The sequence below is a fragment of the Cryptomeria japonica genome, chromosome 11, assembly GCF_030272615.1.
Source record: "Cryptomeria japonica chromosome 11, Sugi_1.0, whole genome shotgun sequence".
Taxonomy (NCBI): Eukaryota; Viridiplantae; Streptophyta; class Pinopsida; order Cupressales; family Cupressaceae; genus Cryptomeria; species Cryptomeria japonica.
This window is the reverse complement of record NC_081415.1, coordinates 507,669,833-507,692,583: the sequence shown is the minus strand read 5'-3', so window position 1 is coordinate 507,692,583 and position 22,751 is coordinate 507,669,833. Positions and strand designations below refer to the sequence as shown.

Genomic DNA, 22,751 nt, shown 5'->3' with positions numbered 1-22,751 from the left:
TTATTTGGACTCTCGTAGCCTAATATGTTTGGATAGAGAGTCTCAGTGGCAGTTAATGGAGATTGTTGTCACTCCATGTCTTCAGTTCAGTCTCAGGTTCAGTTCCATGCCTTTGTATATCGATGCTTGAGCTTAGTTGAGGAACTTACTATTTATAATAAATCAATTTGGCAGTGAAGCTATTTTTAGTCAAGGCATGTGGACACATGGAGGTTATACAGTGTTGACCCCAACTTCTAATCAAAAGATTGAATATTGAGGGAGATATTAATATTTGAGTGGTTAGGTTATATTTAATCCTAAAGGGGGGTTATTATAAAGTTATATTATTAACTTTATTAAAAAGTGAATCACTTAAATATTATAAAGTGAATATCAAAAAGGTACGCCCAAGTAGGGGAATTTATTTAAATGATGCATAAAGTATATTAAATACATTTAAATGTATTTAACTCATTTCAAAAAGGAAATCGTACTTTTTGGGGAATTGTGCCTTTTTGAGGGTTATAAGAAGCAAAGAAGACAATTCGACCTCATATGATTGATTATTTGACATTGTTTCTTTTTGGCTTCTTCGTGCAATTGTCTGATACAAGGGTTACAATGAGTTTTCACCATTGGAGAACGATAATTCTTCATGGATTTGTGATCTTGAGGCTATGGAAGATCAGTTGAATCATTGCATTGTGAGAGGGCTTCATTCTGGAGTCCATTTGTGCTTCATTAGAGCTTATTTAGTTCAGTTATTTGCAGATTTCCAACTAAAGAGGGTTACACTTGGGTGAGACGCCTTCATTTAGCAGTTACAGACATCTGGGAGGCAGGCCGTATATTCTCCTTGGCTGGCCGTACATTTTCAGCTTGGCATGTGTGGTCTTGAAAAGGGGCGTTTGACTAGGAAGGCTGAAATGCCTATCCTTTTTGCCTTCAGACTACTTCACCTTGATCGCCTAGCATTCTCAGGCCATTCCATCTCTTTTTTGGCTTGGAGAAATTGCATTCTGGACTTGTGCACCTTGTTTTGTCAGTTTCACTATTTTGGCTGGCAAGTTCCAGAATTTTCTTATTTAAATAATCTGAGGACCTCCGGTATGTTTTATGTATTAGTTTCAATTGTAGTAGTTACCTGATACTTAATATAGTTGCAGTTGCTCTATACTTCTTGTCAATTCAGTTCTATGTGCATTTCTTGCCTGACTCACATGTTATTTCTTGCTTAAAATTCTTCAAAACCTTTGAAAAATACAAAAACAAGACAGCATTTGCATCAGTAGAAGATTTAGAACCAGCAGGGTTCTTACATACTTTGACTTAATTTGAAGGTTTAGTTTAATAGCAAATCTTGTGAATGTGACTTGGTTTTGTACCTTGAATATTTGAAAATGCATAATTCATGAACATATTCTTACCAAGTTATGAGAAATGGTTTCTCTTTTATCGATTGATTAGATTTTTATTTGGATGATAAATTCTTTGAAGTTTCCTATGTGAAAATTTTGTAATGATAAAATGTTTTTTTCTTTTTTCTTTTATCCTACTGGAATGCAACATGTTTATTGTAGTTGTTGTGATGTCTTACTAAGTTTTCAAAGTTTCCAGAGTTAGTTACGATAGTGCAGTCTCTATGATTAAACATTCTTTTGATATTAATAATAATTTGGAATATAGTGTTGTTAGTAACATTTTACCATCCACTGGCATCGTACAACAAGACTAGAGGTCTACTCACGTATCATTCAATCGTTTTATTGTTAACTTAGCAATAACCTTATCAACTTCAAATAGTTCACTTACAAATAATCATTTAATAGCAAAGTTTACATGCTACATTGCATTCTGCTTAGACAAACTTTTCATTTGGACAATTCATGGGCTAAACGCCCTATTTTATTTGCTCTCTAGGGGAGAGGGACCAATAGGTGAGTGGGTACCAATACATGCTATGGTACTTGGACAAAATGAGACCAATAGTGGTGCCCTAAAAATGTCATGTCAATGCTTATCCCCAAAAAAGTACCTCTAAAATTCAAAAAATAACCAATCATACAATGGCACATCAACACACAAGGAAACATGACTTAGTGCACACCTATTGGTCTTATCACCATTTGGGCCCATTTTGGACACCTTCACAAAAATGCATGCTGATGTGGCATCATGTATGACCATGTGGACTTGAAACGAAATTTTAAGTAGGGGACTTGACAAGTAAGCTGCTGCATAAAATTAAGAAAATTTTGATATGTCCACATAAGATTTTGAGAACCGTGAAGTTAGGTGCACATGTATTGAGCCTTTTCCCCTATATCTTTATTCTATGGCATTGCCGTTAAATTTAAAAAACAAGTATTTTTTGTCTATTTTTCAACATTTTTTATTTATTTTTAAATCCAATTTTTCCCCGTTTAATTCCCGATTATTTAAAAAAATCTTATACTTTTAGTTTGCTGATTTTTTCCCCAAAGATTTTTGCTGGTATGGACTTCAAATATCCTCAAACACCAAGGCCTGAGGCTCCATGTATTTATGAGACTCATGCAGGAAAGAGTGGTCCAGAACCACGTGTAGCATCATATTTGGAATTTGCAGAAATCTACTCCCTTGCATAAAAGCAAACGAATATAACAGAATTCAATCGATGGATGTAATGGAACCTTCATTCTATGGATCATTTGGATATTGTGTCACAAACTTGTTAGCTGTGAGTAGTAGATCAGGAACATCAGAGGACCTGAAAATTTTGATTGATAAAGCACAGGTCACAGGGGAAGTAGAGTACTTTTGATGATTTAAAACTTGGAGATGGATTGCATGCAGTTTTTGTTCTTTCAACAATATCAAATGGAACTATCAAGGATATAGATCCGTTGGAAGCTCTTTCCATGAATAGAGTTGTCACTTTCTCTCTGATGATACAATTGCTGCAGTTTGCTATTGTAAGCTTGTTAGTGATTATGAGTTTGTTTTTGCATCTAAATGGGTTCATTACCATGGCCAAGCTGTGGGGTTGGTTGTAGCAAAGACAAAGTCCATTGCAAACGCAGCTGCAAAGATTGTGCATGTTATTTAGACAGATGTAATGAAGTTGCTGCTCACAATTGATGATTCTATAAAGGCTAACCCATTATTTGACAGCAGAGCTTTTAACTTCCAGAGAGGAAATGTAGATACTTCATTCAGATCTGATGAACTTATTGTTGGCAAGGTTAGTAAAAGTCATCAATACCATTTTCATTTGGAAACACAAAGGTCCTTATGTATACCTGGTGAGCAGGATTGTATAACTGTTTACTTGTCAACTCAGAACCTTTCACAGGTACAACAATGCAAATGTAAATGTAGCACGTGTTGGAGGTGCTTCTGGTGCCAAGTTAAATAGAACAGCACTAAGTTGCAATGGTTACGGTTGGTAAAATTACAAATATGCAGCTTGTTGGTGGTCGGAGGCAATACTCGTGCAAGTACAAAGTTGCTGCTTAAAAGAATTGTCAAATTACAGCAATTCAGATTGTAGTGTTCAATAGTCAAGGAGCCCACTCCAATTTTGAGGATCTCAATTTGAGTTCAATCCCACTTTTTATTGATGGGGTATATAACAATGCCTACTGGAAAATAGAAGGAAAAATAGCCTCAAGACTAACTTTTCTGTATGTACCTACATTGGAGGATCAGTATTTGTTTAAACAGATAGTATTAGCTTAGCACATGGAGGAATTACAGTTGGAAGCACCACATGTAAGAAACAGGGTGATGCAGTTTGACATGCTTGTAACATATTAGTTAGATAGCCATTGTTGAATTATAGATCAGAATGAAAGTTTAGAAATATAGAGCTATATCTCTGATATTACTGCTCTAATTCAAAATTATATCTGAATATATATCTCCTATCACAGATACACTGTAGATACACAGTAATATATGAAGCAAATGAGCACAGTAATATTTTCACAGTAGATAAATGTATATATATGTTGCAGTATATACGTATATTTCACTCAGTATATATATCGTAGATTTTATCTTCCTTGTAATTGTATATCACAAATTACGCAGTAGATTGATTTGCAGAGATCAATCGTATGCACAGCCTTATGTTCACTACTCATATAGTATAGGCTTTGTTATAAGTTATATCCACCGCTGTATGATATTCGTACTGCTCTTTGTTTACGCACAAGGCTATTGTATATGCACTGCTCTCAGTTTATATCTATTACAGATATCGCACGTGCAGCATCAAACTTTTCTATTCTCACACAATCACACCTGGCAGATGATTCATGCAGATTGCAGTATATATATATAGATTCACACACTGATTATTTGTAACTTCAACGGCTGTATTTCTTTTCCACCGATGTTAGTATGTCGATCTGCAATTTTATCTCCTTCACTGTTCTAAGGAAATCATATTATCCTTAAATATGATGTCCACAAACTTCCTTAAGGGCCTTGTCCCTTTAACACGAAATGGTGGCTTGTAAAACCCGTATCGATTCATTAATGAATCGGAATAGTAACTAATCAAAGCAATTACCATCAGTTAATTATAATTGATATTATCCTATCGTCATCGGTCACTAACAATCAACTAATAAATAAAAGAAATCGATTAGCAATTAAATTGATAATATATGTAGCCCGATAATGATTGTAATTGATGACAAGTAGATAACAGTTATAATGGTTATGTATAATCTGAAGACTAAGTCTAAACTTAATAATGAGAACAGTTATTCAAATGTCTAAGGCCGATAGGCCAATTAGACATTTGAATTGTATAGGCTTGATCAGAGAATTCCGACTGAAGCTATACATATTCAACAACCATCTGGTGCCAAGTTAAATAGAACAGCATTAAGTTATTTAATATAAATTGAAATGAACTTTAGTCACTACCATGGTTAAAAGAGAGCAGCAATGTTCTTTAATAAACCCCATAGGGATTTGACATTATTATTTTATACTGAACAACGAATATTTATCAAGGTATTCGAGTTTGACTTGTTGACTTTGAAGTAGTATTTTTAATTTTTATGGTGGTTTTGTTTATTATATAATATTATGTGGTATTATGAACTAAATTCCTGCTTTAGGCTGCAAATATGTATATATTTATGATTTTCGTGTATCTTTTGTACGTACAAACCCAAAACAAATCCAAAGCCCAATTTGTTTTGCTGAGTCTATGTACCAAACCTGGACTGGCTTCTTAGAGAAAATCTATGGCTGTTAGATATGTTGTGGGGTGACCAGATCAAGATTCAGGATCTATATTTTGGGTGGCATACGTATTAGTTTGAGGCATAAGTAAAGCTGTGATCTCTTAGTTGAATATGTTGAATATATCCAGCTCCAATTTCAATTTTTAGTCATGATATCATGCCATACGATTCAGTTCAGATTCCTAGGTTTCAGCTATTGATTTTCAGTGACTGATAGTTTCCTCTTCTAAAGGTTCTTCAGTCCCTACATCTAATACCATATGCTTTTGAGAGTTCTTGGATGGTAGATACTGGTTGAAGGTCTTCCTGACAAACTTACGCCAGCAACCTGTTCTGTCAAACGAACAATATGGTCAGTGTGGCTGAAGGAGAAACTTAAGGATAAATTTTGAAATTGTATGTTTGTTAGGTGGTCGTGGGTTGGTGTTAGGCAATGGCTCTTAGGTATCTTTCAGTGGCCTAGCCATTGGAGGGCTCAGGGCAGTATTGTTTGGCATCCCCCGTTTTGGTGGTTGGGTCTTTGAGAATGTTATCTCAATTTGGCCTTCTCTTTTTCAAAGTTGTAAGGCAAGATGCACTTAATAAGGCTTTAGAAAAATTTATGTATAATGTGGAATTTTTGTATATTTATTGATGATCTAGGTACTCAGTTCTGGCTGACCTCTTGCTCTTTAGAAAATAAAATGTGAAGTAGTTTGGACTTTGGAGTGCATTCAAATATGCTTCATCGTTGTGTTGGGAAGAAAGAGGTGGTCCTATGGCGCCCCGTTCTTCTTGATGTACATTGTTTTGTTCATGTAATATAAATTTCATTATATTTGCCAAAAACAATGCCTCTACAGTTGTGGAGAATTATTATTTGTTAAGTGTGCGACTCATGTTATCTTTGGCAGTGTATTATACTCTGAGTTGCATTAAAAGGAAATTGCAGTTTTACATTTGGTAGATGCCTTTCTTACTAATTCTTGAGCCCAAGAGAACTACGCCATAATGCATATTTTTTGCTTAATGCACAAGGCCTCTGCAACCTTCTGGAATATCTTTCCTCATTTCATGACATCATTGATATAGACCAAGTTGTACTTTTCACTATTTAGTACTTCACAGGAAATTCATCTTTCATCATATTTAAATCTTGTGAGTTTTGGGTTCTCTTGCATTGCAGAATATGTAAAAATGCTCATTGAAGCTGATGCAGCTGGGGGAAAGACCTTATGTGGTGGAACACGTTTGAATCCTGGTTCTTGGGAAGCTGCACTTCTTGCTGCTGGTACAACACTTGAGGCTATGCAGTATATTTTGGATGGACATGGAAAGTTATGCTATGCATTAGTAAGGCCACCAGGGCACCATGCACAACCAAATCAAGCTGATGGATACTGCTTTTTGAATAATGCTGGTCTTGCAGTTCAGTTAGCCCTGCGGTCTAGCTGCAAGCGGGTTGCTGTGGTTGACATTGATGTGCATTATGGAAATGGAACTGCAGAAGGGTTCTACGAGCGAGATGATGTTCTCACAATCTCTCTCCATATGAATCATGGTTCTTGGGGGCCATCACATCCTCAAAGTGGTTTGCATGATGAAATTGGTCGGGGAAATGGTAGAGGCTTCAATTTGAACATACCTTTGCCTAATGGAACAGGAGATAGAGGTTATGAGCATGCCATGCATGAACTGGTTGTACCAGCCATCAGCAAATTTAAGCCTGAAATGATAGTCTTTGTTATTGGTCAAGACTCCAGTGCAGTAAGTTCTATTTTGTTTTTATCTTTAGTGTCAGCATATGTTTGTTTCATGGCTGTTAGAATTCTTAACATAATGAGACTGTCATGCAAACAGTAAAAACGGAAAATGCAACTGGCCAATACTACTTTACAAATTACTACCTGATTACTAGGTCCATTCCAAAAACTCTATGTTACAGATTCAGGCTCAAGTTCCGGTAAGGGGGTTCAGAAACACTGATATAACAATACTTTTCAGTGGTTAAGAACATTTTGGGTTTGTCCATACAAAAAAAATCATAAATATAGACACATTTTAGCCTAAAATAAGGAATTAAGTTCAGAATAGCACATAGCATGCATATAATAATCAAAACAACCATAAAACTACTACTTCAATGTCAATTTGCCAATGTAATGTCCCCTATTTAGTTAAACCTTAATTTAACCTAAATTTGGCCAAATCTATAAATAGGTAATTGGGTTTTATAGGCGTACCTTTGTATACTGTTTTCCTGCAACAAAATTAGAGAACATACATGAAATAATACTCAAACTGAAATATGAATTATATTAAATGATATTAAATCTGCTATATTAAAGACTGTTAGAATTATAATTGTTGGATATAATCAGATTATATTTCCTAGATGAGACCAGATTATAAATAAAGTCAGTTTGTAAGTCAGTTAGTAATCAATTCCTTTAGTCCATTAGTTGGATAGGGTGTCCAAGAAACCATCCCTCCTAGGCCCAAGGGCAGAATACCGTATCCCCCTTGGCTCCATGTGGCAGGTGTTAGGCATCCATCATGGAGTGGCGTACCCAGCGAGGTGTTCTACGCCGTTCCCCCTCATCACAACCACCTTCTCTCTTAAGCCCAAGAGCAGATGCTTCACCCCTCTTGGCTCCATATGGCAGGTGTTAGGCATCCATCATGGAGTGGCATACTTAAGAGAGAGTCCCTCATATACAATGAACCAATCGTGATATTCTAATGAAGTTATATTTGTTATTCAATTTAACTCATTATGATAATCAATTATACTTGACATAGTTATTATATTTCCATTACATTATATTGCCTTAGTGTCTTATATTAGAGTGTCATCAATGCTTTCTGTTAGTACTACTTTGTATCAGAATCATTCTTATTTGTCATTGCTGCTTCTTATATTATTAGCACTGTACAGTATTATAACAATTTATACAAACTGATTTTGATTACCTTATTCCTTCTGGATTCATTAACAGATATATGTATACATGTATTATGTCTAACAGTGTTGTTATGTATAATTATTTCAATGCTGTTTGAATAATTATATATTGTTCGCCCTTTCAATTTTATATCATATTAATGGTCATCAATTTATTTAAGATTATCCACAAGGGTTTATGATAAAAAATGTACATATAGGATTTTAATGTATATAAAGTACTGGCTGTTATGTTTAATATTAATTCAGAAAGACATTCATATACGTACCTGTGCTTACTCCGACTTTCCGCTCCTTCCCTGCTGGCAGTCCTGATGATCTCTTTTTTTTATTTTCTGTTGTTACCATTCTCCCTCATATTGGTACGGGGGAGGGTACTTATCCTACCCCTCCCCATCGTGGTGGAAAGCCACAATGTTTCCCCCTGCTGGCAGCGCCTTTTCCTGAAGGGTCGCTGCCTTCTTATTCAGCGAACCCTTCATGTAAAATGCCACCGTTTCAATAGGGGCTATCGGGCCTTGGGTAAAAGTTAAGCATCATTCGATATTTGTTAATAATGTACATTGTTAATATTTATATATTGTTAATGCATCATTTCTAATATAATGTATATTTCATAATAACATCATTCAACATAAAATGTAAATTGATAATATAATATCATTTTAATATCAATGTAATATAATATGATTTTAACATTATTTTATATGGCAAAAGTTATAGTAATTATTTCTACTATAAATGGGGGGACATGACAGCCAAATTCAAATGTAATGATATATATTTGTAGTTTGATATTAAAAATAACTATCATTGCCATTTTGCTATTCATAAAGAGGATCATCATCCCTATTGCCATTAGATGATGTAGGCAGATAGAAGAATCCTTGGCACTGGTAGAATCTAAGTCAGGTTGCTTTGGCTTTACATCCCACAACTTTGTTGCACCTTACTTGCAGGTATCTGATTTGCGTTGAAGAAGATGCAAGTTGGAATGCATGCAAACTAACTCTTTTTCTTTTTTTGATGCCAAGCAGTTACAATACAGTCAAGAGTTGAAAAATTATAAATGAAACATGAAACTTGAAAAAAACTATTTCAAAAATAAAAAGAAAGTCAAATTTAGAGAGTTTTAGATTAAAAAAAAAAATGCAATAAATATTTGATTGCAAGAAGTTGTAGGCGTTAGAATGTTTGGCCATGGAGGTACCACCAATTGTGAGCATCCTTTTTATATTTGTTACAAATAGCAGAGTGACCTTGACCAGTGGAGTGTATAAAATCAGCAAACTCATTCATAACTACATCTTCCACATCAAGATCAGGCAAGAGTCTACCAAAGGCTCAGTTCATGCTCTTCCCTAATCTCCACATCTCTATAGTGCAAACCTCCTTGAAAATGAAAAGATCTCGGTGCTATAATATTTTGGAGTAATGCAAAGACAAAAAGCTGTAGTAGTGTGGTCATTTTGTTCCACCAATCTAAGTCACCAGGTTCGACCGAATTTGAACCTTGAAGTTCGAAATTCGGCGAACTTGAAAAACCATTAAAAAAATCGATTAAATTCGATTAAATTCGATTAAAAATTCAGGGTTTGTTAAAGTGTTTTTTAACTTTTCGGGTTTGCGTTTTAGGGTTTTTTTTGCGGATTTTATAAATAGGCGGCCGCAGACGTTGCAACCACACCCACGCGAGTTGCTAACGCCGCCCGCTCTGCCCGACTGCCCGCTCTGCGACGCCACCACCAGTGCTCGGCCGCCACCAGTCGGCCGCCACCCGTCTGCGATGCCACCACCCCGCGACGCCGCCTGCACTCCGCGACGCCACCGGCCAGCCTCAACACGTCCGCGACCTGCACAGGTATTTTTTTTAATTTTTTTTTTTTTGTTTATAATGTTAAATAGTTAATGTTTAAAAATGTAATATTATATAATATTATATATTTTATGATTTATATTTATATTTTATAATATAATATTATATATTTTTATATTTTATTAATTTTTTTTAGGTTTAATATTTTTTATGTTTAATAATTAATAATTTAATATTAATATGGTGTCAATTTTTTTTATGTTTATAATATTGTTTAATATGGTGTCAATATGATATTAATATGATATTATTATTATATATCTCTGCTTCATTTTTTTATATGATATTAATATGGTGTCAATTTTTTTTATGTTTATAAATTTATAATATTGTTTAATATTATTATTATATAATTTATAATTTTATATTAATGGTTTTTTATTATATTGTTTAATATTATATATTTTTAAAAGGTTGAAATAAAAATAGTGTGTTTTTTAATTTTTCTTTCCAAACATGCAGATTTTCATTTAATGGCTCCTCCCAAATCAACTTCTGAGGCATGGAAGCATGTGACCCGAAATGGAACTCACATCAAATGTAACATATGTCAGGCAAATATCATTGGAACTTTAACAAGGCTTAGGGACCACTTCCTTGCTAATACAGGGGGTCCAGGTGGAGGTGTTCAAGCATGCACAGGTGCGACTCCAGAACTTAAAGCTATTCTAGAGAAAGAGTTGGCTGCTTCAACGATAGGCAAAATGAAGAAGGCACAAAAGAAACAGAGAATTGAAGGAGATATATCTAGATTCACATTTGCCATGTCTTCCTCTTCTGTGCAATCCGAAGCGGCGAGTGTACCAAAACAGAGTGGAACACTGAACAACTTTTGGAAACCAGTAGAGAAACAGGTGGATGATGCAGTTGCTGATTTGTTTTACACAAGTGCTATTCCATTCAATGTTGCGAGAAATCCTCATTTCCGCAATGCAGTTCAGAAAATTGCAGAGTTTGGCAAAGGGTACACACCCCCAGGTTCAGAGGCTATCAGGACAACTCTTTTGCAGAGGTCAAAAGATAGAGTGACTGAAAAATTAGCTGATGTCAAAGCCACTTGGAAGGAAACAGGTTGCACTATATTGAGTGATGGATGGTCAGATATGTGTCAAAGGCCATTGATTAATGTTTTGGTGTCTTGTCCTGAAGGTGTTGTGTTTTTGAAAGTCATTGACACCATGAACCACAAAAAAACTTCAGAGTATATTTTTCAAATATTAGAGGAAGCCATTCTTGAAGTAGGGATGGAAAATGTGGTTCAAGTGGTAACTGATAGTGCAGCAAATTGTGTGGGAGCTGGGAGGCTGATTGTAGAGAAGTACCCACAGATATATTGGAGCCCATGTGCAGTGCATTGTCTCGATTTGTTGCTTCATGACTTGGCTAAATTCCCATGGATAAATGAAGCTATTCATAGCGGGAGAGCAATTGCAAATTTCATACGGAATCATCGTCTCACATTGAGTATTTATAGGCAGCATGCATCAAAGGAATTGTTGAGGCCTTGTGAAACAAGATTTGCTTCATATTATATCACTTTGAAAAGAGTGGTTGAAGAAAAAGCAGCTTTGAGGTCTATTATATGTTCCAATCAGTGGGAAAGTTCAGTGCTTTCTAAAGGCCCCAAGGGGAAGAACATAGAGCAAATCATCCTAAACAGCAATTTCTGGGAAAGTGCAGCAAAAGTCTTGCTTGTATGTGAACCAATTGTTGACGTGCTTCGTATGGTTGATGGTGACACTCCTTGCCTTGGCATGCTTTATGAAAGCATGGACCGGTGTAAGGAATCTATTCAAAAAGCACTAAACAATGAAGAAGCAGAATATATGCAGATATGGGAGGCAGTTGATTGCAGATGGAAAATGATGCACACACCTTTACATGCAGCAGCTTGCTTTTTGGAGCCTAAGTTGTTTTCTATTGATAGAAGGGGTGATAATGAAATCATGGCAGGGCTTTACCAAGCCATTAGCAGGTATGTACCAAATCCAGAAATTGCAGCACTAATCAGAGATCAAAGTTGGCAATACAAGAGAGGAGAAGGGATGTTTGGAGGGGCAGAAGCCAAATATGACTCGCCACGTATGTCTGGATATAGATGGTGGATCTCTTATGGATCATCAGCTCCTGAACTGCAAGAGTTTGCTATTCGAATTTTGAGTCAGGGAGCAAGTTCATCAGCTTGTGAGAGGAACTGGAGTTGCTTTGACCACATCCATTCCAAAAAGAGGAACAAATTGCTGACTGGAAAGTTGGGAGATCTTGTCTATGTTTGCAGCAATTTGAAATTGCTGATGAACAAATCAGCAAAGAACACTTCTTTACAACAAACTCTTGAAGGCATGGCAATGCCAGATGCAGATGAGCCTGACTTTGCAGATGATGAACTGAGTAGTGATACAGATGATGATGATTTGGCATCCCAGCCAAGTGCTCTTGATGACTTAGAGTTATTTTAAAGTTCTAAAGTTTTTGACTGTTATTGTACCTTTTTGACAAAAGAACATCTTTGCGATAGTGAAAGCATATGTTTCCTACGGTTTATATTTTATAAATGTGTCATCTTTTTGTAATGATTTCAAATCTATTTATCAATGTTAAACTATTTACGCAAATTTATAGATATATTACATATATTTATTAAAAAAAAATTTAAAAATTACATATGGCGAATTTAATTCGAATTTTATACATTTCGAATTTTTTCCGCATCGAACTTCATCGAATTTCAAAGCTGTCGAACTTCGAATTCGAATTCGAACCTGGTGACTTAGCCACCAATCAACAAGAATTGTTTATCCTTGTTGAAGAAAGTTTCTTTAGAATCATACTCTTTCTCATTTGTATTGGTCTGCTCTTTCTCAATCATTGAATTGATGTCATCATATACCTCCCCTAAACATGGTTTTATCTATGTCAGTAAAATGGATCGTACTCAAGATGGTCTCAATAAAACTAGAAGGATATTCCACACAATCTCACCAAATGTCATTTGGATCATCTACTTAACATTCATTATCCTTCCACTATTGGATCGCTTCCATATGGACTAAAATTCATTGATGACCATGCTAGAAAGTGCTTCTTGCACTTTCACAAGTTGTCTCAAGACGGTTGTATTAGAGGTGAATTGGGTCAAATCAACCAATTTTAAAATAAAAAAATAAACAATAAAAAATAAAGAAAAAAAATAAACAATAAATTATTAAATCACTAAATTAGACCATAAGTTTGTATGGTTTTCACTCGTGGCTTGAAAAATCATAGAGTACTTGTGAGTTGACACCAAAAATGATAAAGTCACTTGCAACTTGGACTGAGTCAGAGGGGAGTAGTCACCAAGTTTGACTACAAGTATTTGCAGGAAATCAGTGACTGCTCCCCATCAAGTTTACTTGAGTTGCAGCTGCATTTGACCTGACAGATACTTTTAAGTTTTAAGCGTGTTCAAGATCTCTCATATGTGTTTGAAAACCCTACAATGACATTAGTATGCATGAAAATATGCTGTAAACACTAGAAAACGTGTGTGATTTTTTTATTTTAATTGCAACTAATCTTCATCATGTTGCAAAGTTTTTAAGTGTGAAGGCATGATTGTTTTATTGAGTGCAAGTTGTAGGGCTTTGACAAGTATGATAAGCGCTTGAATTAATGCGATCCACATAACTTACAAGTGATTTGGGCCTGAAAAAATGAGATCCAGGTATATGTCCAGCCATTAGGGCTTAAACAAATGAGATTAGGACACCCACATAGTGACTATAGCTTAAACAAATGAGATCCATACATCCACGTATCTTTGCAGCAATAAGGGCTTGACAAGTTCTCTTAATGTATATATGAATCCACATATCTCTTCACAGTCTTTTTTTGTTAAAAGTTAAAATATTAGAGATGAGTCGAAAGAATTATCTAAATGTCTCTCGTCAATAATTTCTTTCTTTGAATATACTTGCAAGTCACGACCAATATTTCCTAAATTTGTAATGCTTATGATATGATTAAATATTTTCTAATGCTAATGGAAAAAGTAGTAAATAGTTGACTACAATATTAGTCCATGCTCATTAAACAATTGTTGAATACTAATTCACATTCAAATTTTTTAGTGTATAGAAATCTATGGTCTGAATGGCTACACATTTAAATTGTATAAAATATTTTTTCTTATACATGTATTTCATTTGATTAAGCTGTATAATTAATATCTAACTTACCGGTTTGGGTTCAGGTTCAATGGCTTGGTTTGTGGGTTCGGTCAAAAAACATTTGGGTTCGGGTTTGTTTGGGTTTATCCATACAGAAATATATACATATTTGCAGCAGTAATTAAGTTTAAAATACAACACCATATTAATAGTCAAATATTAGTCAAACTCGAATGTCATGATATATATGAAAGTTAAAAAATAATGAAGTGTCAACAATCAGCCATCATTGATCAATATCATATGGGTTGTCAAAAATATCATCATCACCATCCATATTAGATGATGTATGTAGTGGTAAAAATTATAAGAATTACAACTAGTGCCATTGGCATTGGCACTAGCCCTAGCACTAGCACTTTCATGTTCACTAGTTGGATCGTAGCCATTGTCAACATCAAGTGCAGCAAAGTGGGCAGTGAAAGCATCCAAGTCAATACACACTTTTTAGAGTTAAAAAAAGGTTTAAAAAAAGGAAAATGGAGAAATTTGCCAATTTCATGCAAAAACGTGACAAATTTCACTTGGGTTCGCTTGGGTTTGTCCGAGAGGGACCTACAAGCTATGGGCGGGACCTTGCTTGAACCCATAGGGGATTGAACCCGAACCCTGAACCCGGGTCAGACTGGACTAGGACTTGGGGTTTGCTAGGTGCGAACTAGTAACATAGGTTAATATTGTAATTGTATGTAAAATTGTTATAGCATATTATTGCTCTAGAAACTTGTTATTATTTATTGAACTAAATGTAGGAGCTATTGTTTTTTTCATAAACATCCATTAAGGCACCAATTTTGTTCTATTTATATATTAGAATCTGCATGTGTATTTATAAACTAATAATGATTGTAGAGGTGAAGACAGTAATGGCACTAGGAAGTGAAAGTTGAAGTGGCAAAAGGGATGCCACTTAGAAGCATGGTGTACTAGGTGTTGATTTTAGATCAGACAGATAGCAATAGCAGAAAATCAAAACAAGGAACACAAAGAACACCAAAATACCCTGGGAAAACCTCCCTTTGGAGGTGAAAAACCCAACAATTAATCTCAGATCTTTATTAAACAAATCAGCATGAGTCTTTTACAAATTTGCTTCAACACTTGAAGCACTCAGATCAGCAGGATATGTGCAGTAGTATAAGGTATCTAAGCTAGGGCACGCACAACAATGTAAGGACTTATCTGCAATATACTTGAATGCTGATCAAGGACACCATTTGCAGATCAAGAGAAGATATTTGCTGCCTCAAGGAAGTTTGCTGCCCTTTGAATGAGGTTTGCTGTCCTTAGAATGAAGTTCGCTGTCCTTGGAAAGTAGTTCGCTGTCCTTAGAAGATGATTCGCTGACTTTAGATGATATTTGTTGATCACTGCTGAAGGAGATCGCTGTGTGAATGAATGTGTAGAATGTGTTGACGTGTCTAAAGTTGCGGAACTATGACTCCATGCGGCCAACGCAGAATAGAATGCTAAGTATCCTATCCTCTCTTGAGATAAGGAAATCTTTAATGCTGTTTTAAATTGATCAATGGAGGATGACCTCAAGGTTTTGGTTGTCAGGTCTTGACTGCAAGATAGCTCAACAGTTGATGTGTTTTGCTGGAAACACAAAGGGGACTTACGGTTGGACGGAATTGGTTTCACACAGGTTCCTTAAAATCTTACAGTCTCATTTCATCTGATTTGCCTTATGCTACTTTAGCTTGACTTGCAGGTTTAAAAAAAGGAGAAAAGGGGATAAGGATAGAGAGTAATAAGAACAGCTAGCTAACTTAACTAAGACAGCATATTGAGACACAGACGAAAATCTTAAAATAACCAGAAATTACTTTGCCAGCAAACGAGCACAACTAGGTAAAAACCAGTGCAATCATCTAGGAACTTTAAATTTTCAAGTTGCTGAATACAAATGCTGGACTTTTACACCCATTCATTCAAATTTAACAACCAAACTTAGCAATTGGGCTTAGACTAACCATGCAGAGGGAATAACAATCAATTATTTCCTAATGGTATGAAACAAGATTTCCATCAAATATATGTATAAACAAATTGTCTGAAAATTAAATACATTTGCATAAATTTAAAAAGAGGTGGAGAAGAGGACCATGCACTCACAGTAAAAATGACACAGCTTTAACATCCATTAAAATCTGTATATATTTTGACAGAGTTTTGCAACAATCTTTAACTTTCTGCCTAAAATAAAGGAGAAACTAACTCCTTTATATAGAGTTTTGAAAATGGATGAATGGCCAAGATTAAACTTAAACAAGAGGGCCAGATTTATCCCTTAAAACAAGGCTGCCCATACCCATAAATGGGAAGTAGAATATCAACACCAACTATAAAGTAACTAATAACTACCAACTACCAAACATAAAGCTGCTCCAAAAAGTGCACTTGCATGGAGCTCGAAATTTACAATAACTTTGGCAGTTGGGAAAGAAACTTTATGTTTGAAAAAGTGCACTTAAGATTTAAAAGAAACATATACTTTCAGGAAAGCACTTTTTCCTTCCCCGTGATGGACTTTTTCTCCACAAATTCGTCCTCTTCATGCAGGTAGCCTTCCCAAATGTCCCGGTGTGCCGCACGTTCCCCATGAACTTACTCTTGGGATTTTATACAAATGGGAAACAATTCCTCATTAGGGGGAAAAGGAGGATTGCGCATTTTGAACTTTATGCTTTCAAGATTAGAGTCGACTATCCCTAGTCGCTCGCGCCAATCCAATTGCTGATCTTCGAAGCACAATATGTCTGTATGCAGCTTGCTAATGCACTCTATGTCCTCCATAGAGTATGCAATTTTATCGGGCCTCAACCTGGCATTTCATCGTGACACTACGTCAGCATCCTTCATGGTATCCGTCCAGCTAATGACCAATGCCTTATGAATATTTTCACCGCCACTTTCAATATGGAATAGGTCCATCTCACATTCTTCCTGAATCTTCTTAACAGTGCCCGCCATGTCCATCTTCATGCAAACAATCCAGTACCATTCCTTCAAAGTATTGACATTATGGGGATCTAGGATAGAATGGATTGCCGGAATCTGAGTGTGAGTCCAAAAAAGAGCCCTCATGAGTGGTTAAGCTAAGGCAACCACCTCCTGAATTTTGGCGTACTCCTTTTGCACCTCCAACATTTTGATTCGTGCCACTTGTATTTCGATTGTTACTTCAAATACATCATTAATAATCTTCTTTCCTTTCTTTTTAATGCTCTGGACCCATTCCCTGATGGCCTTGGCAGTGTCACGCACTCCTTCAAATTCAGTCGTAGTCTTTTGTGCCAGTGCCAATGGGGGAAAATGGGATTCAGAGGCATGCTGCAGCGGTTTCAACAAGTGATCAATGTACCCCTCGACTTGCTCAGCACGAGCTCGGTACATATCTCTCTCAGCGGTCATTTCGTCGAGCTGTCTGAGCATATTTTGCACAAAATCTTTGAATTCTTCCCTCTCTTGCTCTTTGGTGGCCCGCCCTATTGGGATGGCCGTGACATTGTAATCAGCCAATGCAATCTGATCTGTTGGTTTGTCTGCAGGTGGGGTGGCAATATGAATCGTGCGGTTCCTTTGCTCATCTTTAGTGATCCTGGAGTAAGTCTTCGGCTTTTTCTTGCCTTTGGATTTTATTTCTCCTATTTGAGAGAAGATATCCTCCAGGTTAATTGGTGGCTTGACAGCTGTTTTCTGCTGCACACGAGCAATTAGCCAGTCCCGAGGGATGGTCTGTCTAGATGTAATTGCCAGATTCTCACTCTGTTCTTTGGAGGCTTCAGCTGACTCACTGCCTATTTGTAATTGATCGGGCATAGGAGGAATGGGTGCAGTATCCAATCCCTTACTCATGGCTGAGTTCTCTCCTACCTCGCTGAACAACTATTGGGTATCCTCCTGTAATGGCTGCTCTTCAATTCTGCTGGGTTCTTGAGTCTCATCCCCTTTCTGCTCTCCCTCAACAGTGGTGTCATCTTTGTTGCTGCTATTCAGTGGCAACTCATGCTTGCTCTCCCGCGTGAGCTCATGCTTACCAGTCCCTTGATTAGGTGCAATCTCTCCCTCCTCAACCTGATTTCTAGGTTCATCCAAGCCAATGATCCTTACCTCTGCTTCTTGCTCATTTTGTGTTTGAGGATTATTTGCCTCGAATGCAGCAGGATCACTTTGTGAAGGTGGAGTGGGTATGTAATCAAGTTCAACCACATCATCCTCTGAACTAGGGTCCCTGGATGATGAAGTAACCTCTGGCCTCCTGTTTTCTTTCCTTGTTCTTTTTGATGTTCGAGTCCCTCTATTGGCCCTTGCTTTCTTTGTCTTCTTTTCATGTTTCTCAACCTCTTCCTTTGGCATGCTTGAGGTTCCTTTGTCCTCTGAGGATTGGGAATCGAGACTACCCATTAGATTGTATGTGAATTGGGTCCCTTCATGGGCCAGTCTCTCAATTTGTTGGGATAACCAGTTATCGGTGTACCTTCTTGGAGCTTCCATAACTGCCTCAAAATCTGTGATTGGGTCCTCAGTCCAATCGATAGCTGGCGGGAGGTCCTTGACTGCTTCGAATTCTCGGACTTGCAAGCAATTTCCATAGTTTGTCACCTGATCTGGGACCTGGCGGTATTCATAAAGCCGCATTTGTTGAACACTCAACCTAGAATATTCACACAGACAGACTTAAAAGTTATCAAAACAGTTGCTCCACTAGTCCTCCATCGACGCCTTGGCCCTGTAGTGCTTGTCGTAGGCCCTTTTTGCCAAATTATCATGATCAAAGTATTTCCTAGGGAAATGTTCCTGTAAGCAATAGGATGCCAATTCAACAAATGACTCCTCAGCGTGCATTGAATTTTTGAAGTGCGCATCAAGAGTACCCAAAATCATGGGGAAGGTGAACCCCGATTGCTTTTTATCTCTGAGTAGGCTGCCTGTTGGGTGTGCCTGTCTTGCTACCTCCATGAGGACTACTCTGTCTGATGGATAGCATAGAAGCCGGAATGGTGTTCCCTCAAAGCTTGCTATTCTGATGTAGGTGAACCTGGGGAATTGGATGAACCATGCACCGTATTTCCGGATCAGAGTGATAGCTTGCTCTGAGAGCCTTATATGCAATCCTCCTTGCATTAATCTAACCAGGCGCATTGTAAAGGCATCATTAACACACTCATACTGACCAATTGCGTATGCGATGTTATTCTTTTCTCTTTGGGCAATGTCATAGCAATGCAGCTGAGGGTAGCAGTCGTATACCTTCACTTGATTCGGCCCATTCTCGATCTCACCTTTCTTAATTAACCCCGTCAGCGGCTGGTGTCGGGCGAACATGTAGACCAAGTAGGAAGTCATGACAAAGTACTTTTTTTCTTCAAGTTCAACCAACTGTGTATGGATATTGTCGCTGATGATCTGAGCCCAGTCGAACTTAGACTTCCTGGCGAAGATCTGCTCAGTGAAGTAGAACATCCATTCCTCGAAGAGATTGGATTGAGGAAGTCCCATGACTTGGCTGAGTAAGGTAACCATATGACCATACTCGTTATGAAAATCGCTTCTGGGGGTCTTTTTATCAATTCTAGTGCTTGGGGGTCTTCTCTCTTTGAACCATTCTTCATTTATCAATGTCTTGCACTTAGCAAGATTCATGTCATAGACAACCTGAGCCTCATTGATAGTTGTGGCAATGGGATCATCTGGAAATGGGATATCAAATGCTTCCCCAAGGGCTTTAGGCGTGAAGTCAGCTAGTACCATCCCCTTTAGCATCACTAATCTGGTTTGCGGCTGATAATGTTTAGCAGCCTCAACCACTAATTCATAATTCTGCACGACCGGAGGGAAACCAACTGCCTGAGCAATACCACTCTCCATCATCCGCCTCGGCTTTCCATAGGCATTTGGAGAGTACACTCCGTTCCTGAAATCCCGGATATCAATATGGCCCAGGTCCGTGTCTCCTATGTTTTCCCACACACTTTGGACCTTCGACTCCCTAACTCCTCCTTGGTACTGGTACTTCATTTTTTCGACCTTGCGGGGAATGTCAGCTTTGGAAATCCAGGATGCTCCAGTTGCGCTAGGTGCCTTTGAGGACTCAGCCACCGATTTAGGCATCTATCCCGCGCAACTGGACACAAATTACGAGATGAGATAAAGCAACAAAAACGGGTTAGCAAAAACAGAAGATGGCGTTAGCGTTAAGATTGACGATCAATGAGGTAATCGGAATTTGAACATATTGCTAAAACATGACATTTAAACAATTAAAGTTTGATCGTCTGGAAACTAAATGCAATTTGACGCTGAAAGTCAGGTTGGTTTGTTTAACTATTGCTTCTTGGAGTGGGCTTCAAAATGTTACTCTTAATTGATAATGGCGGAAAGTTACGAACGTTCTGGCTTGCGACTCAGCGTTTGAATGTTCTGATAATTGAAAGCTGATTGTTTAAAACGATTTTGCGTGCAAATTACCAGAAAGATGATGCTATGTGTTTCACAATTTTGGACCAGGATTCTTAAATTTTGCCTAAGTTTTAAGCTTTTGGCTAAATGGTCAATTAAATGATGATTACTTCTAGGGTGTCAAGTTTTCAAAAATAATTTTGAATTTTCTTTGCCTTTCGATCCTAGGTTTAAACATGGCCACTTTGCACAAATTCAATGATCGGAAGGAGAAACTTACCTGGCAATTTGCGTATTGTTGTGCCACCCTATACTCAAATAGAGGCCCTCACGCGAATTTGAAAACCCCTAGCTTTCGGCTAAAGACAAACTTGCAAGCTGAAACCCCTGCGATTTGAAACTTCGCGTCCAATTTGGCTACAATGAAGGTTTTGCGAGATTGAAATGGTTTTCGGCCTGAATAACCTTTCTGTGAGATTGTCCCTTTCTTCCAAATTTGGCCCGGAAGAGGTGTTTGCGAATTCGATTTCCTCCTTCCTACAATTTGAACGCCTAACTCACAAAAACTCGGGCATTCTACTTGCCTCTTAAGAACGGATTTCGGGCTTTATGGAGGACTTGCGCGAACTGCTTCACTTCTCACAAAAACATTAAAAATGCCGAGTTTAGGTTTTCGACTCCTCTCCCTTCAAGTGCCCCCCCTTTTGCTTCATTTTCGGGCCATGTGACCATTTTGCGAGCTTACTCTTTTCACTCTTCGACCGGAAATGATATTTTGTGCGATTTTATAACGATGTTCGGCTTAAATGTCCCTTTTGTGAATTTAGGTAAATGCCCAAGTTTCAAGTTTTTCGGTTAGAAAGGCCATTTTGCACGATTTAATAACTCCTCTTTTTACCTTTTCACGATTTCGGCCTAAAAGGCCTTTTTGCAAATTTATATTAAAATGCCTTTACTTCTCATACTCACGTGATTTTGGCCTAAAAGGCCTTTTTGCAAATTTAAAATAAAATGCCTTCTCTTTTAATATTCACGCGAATTCGGCCTAAAAGGCCTTTTTGCATGATTTGTGAATTTCAGCATTTTTGCCTTCTTTAGCCAATTTTTCAAACTTATGCTCTTTTTGCAATTCGGGGTACTTAGCCGATTTTTCAAACTTATGCCGAAATTAGTCTTTTTTGTGAGAATTTTGAAAATTTAAATTATGAAACCCTTTGACATTCTTGGCTTAATTGGCTCACCTCTGACTCACCCCTTTACCTTGCCATTTTGTCAAAAGGCAAATCTTGACTTGCCTTAGGTATTCTTGCCTCAGGCCCTCAATCTTGCTAATGAGGGTCGTCAATTCGACAACAATTACAATCACTTCATAGTTCTTATTGAGCCACATGTCATGTTTGTGTGCTCGCATATCCATATAGCCTTGCCTATATAAGGAGGCTCATATTTATTGTATGTATCGATTGATGATTCAGTTGATCAGTATTTTCATCTTGATAGAATACAATTTATTTCTATCATATATTTTGTCTCTCTTATTTGTGCTTTCCATTGCCTCTTGATCTTGGCAAAATCTCACATGGTATCAGAGCAAAATGAAAAAAAAGGCATGGAGACAACCTGCGGCACGCAACCCACCCCGCAATTTTTTTTTTTTTTTTGCGATTTAAAAATAAAACAAAGAAAAAAACGTCCCCCCCCAAATATTTAATTTTTTTGATTTTTAATTTTCGAAAATTAAAAAAAACAGAAAAAATTAATTTTTTTTTTCAGACCTGTACCTGCAAGTCCGTACGGCGGGCTAAGAGGGGAGATTTTTCAACTCGGGGTGATGGAGGCGGATTTCGACGAATTGACAGTCGATCTTGGGGTTTTTGGGCCTTTTGAGCGCAATGGCGATGACGGATTTGGCAAAAATTGCTCCAAAATTGCAGATCGCTGCCGGGACAAGTCACCACCCTCCACCTTCAAATGGCTCTAGATTTGGCTTCGTATGTCGGATTTGGATGAAATAAAAAGGGGATTCTTACTTTCTTGGACCTCCTCAATCCAATGGTAACCTCAGATTTGACCCATCAAGCTTCAAC

At 37.3% G+C, this 22,751-nt stretch overlaps 1 protein-coding gene across 1 annotated transcript in view; it reads left to right on the top strand.

The window, feature by feature from the left end:
• Positions 1–22,751, top strand: part of LOC131068366 (histone deacetylase 8) — a 38,736-nt gene that overhangs the window by 4,519 nt on the left and 11,466 nt on the right. Inside the window, exon 2 of the mRNA XM_058003552.2 lies at positions 6,394–6,974. Coding sequence (XP_057859535.1) covers positions 6,394–6,974 — 581 coding nt within the window. The remainder of the gene's footprint in view (positions 1–6,393; positions 6,975–22,751) is intronic.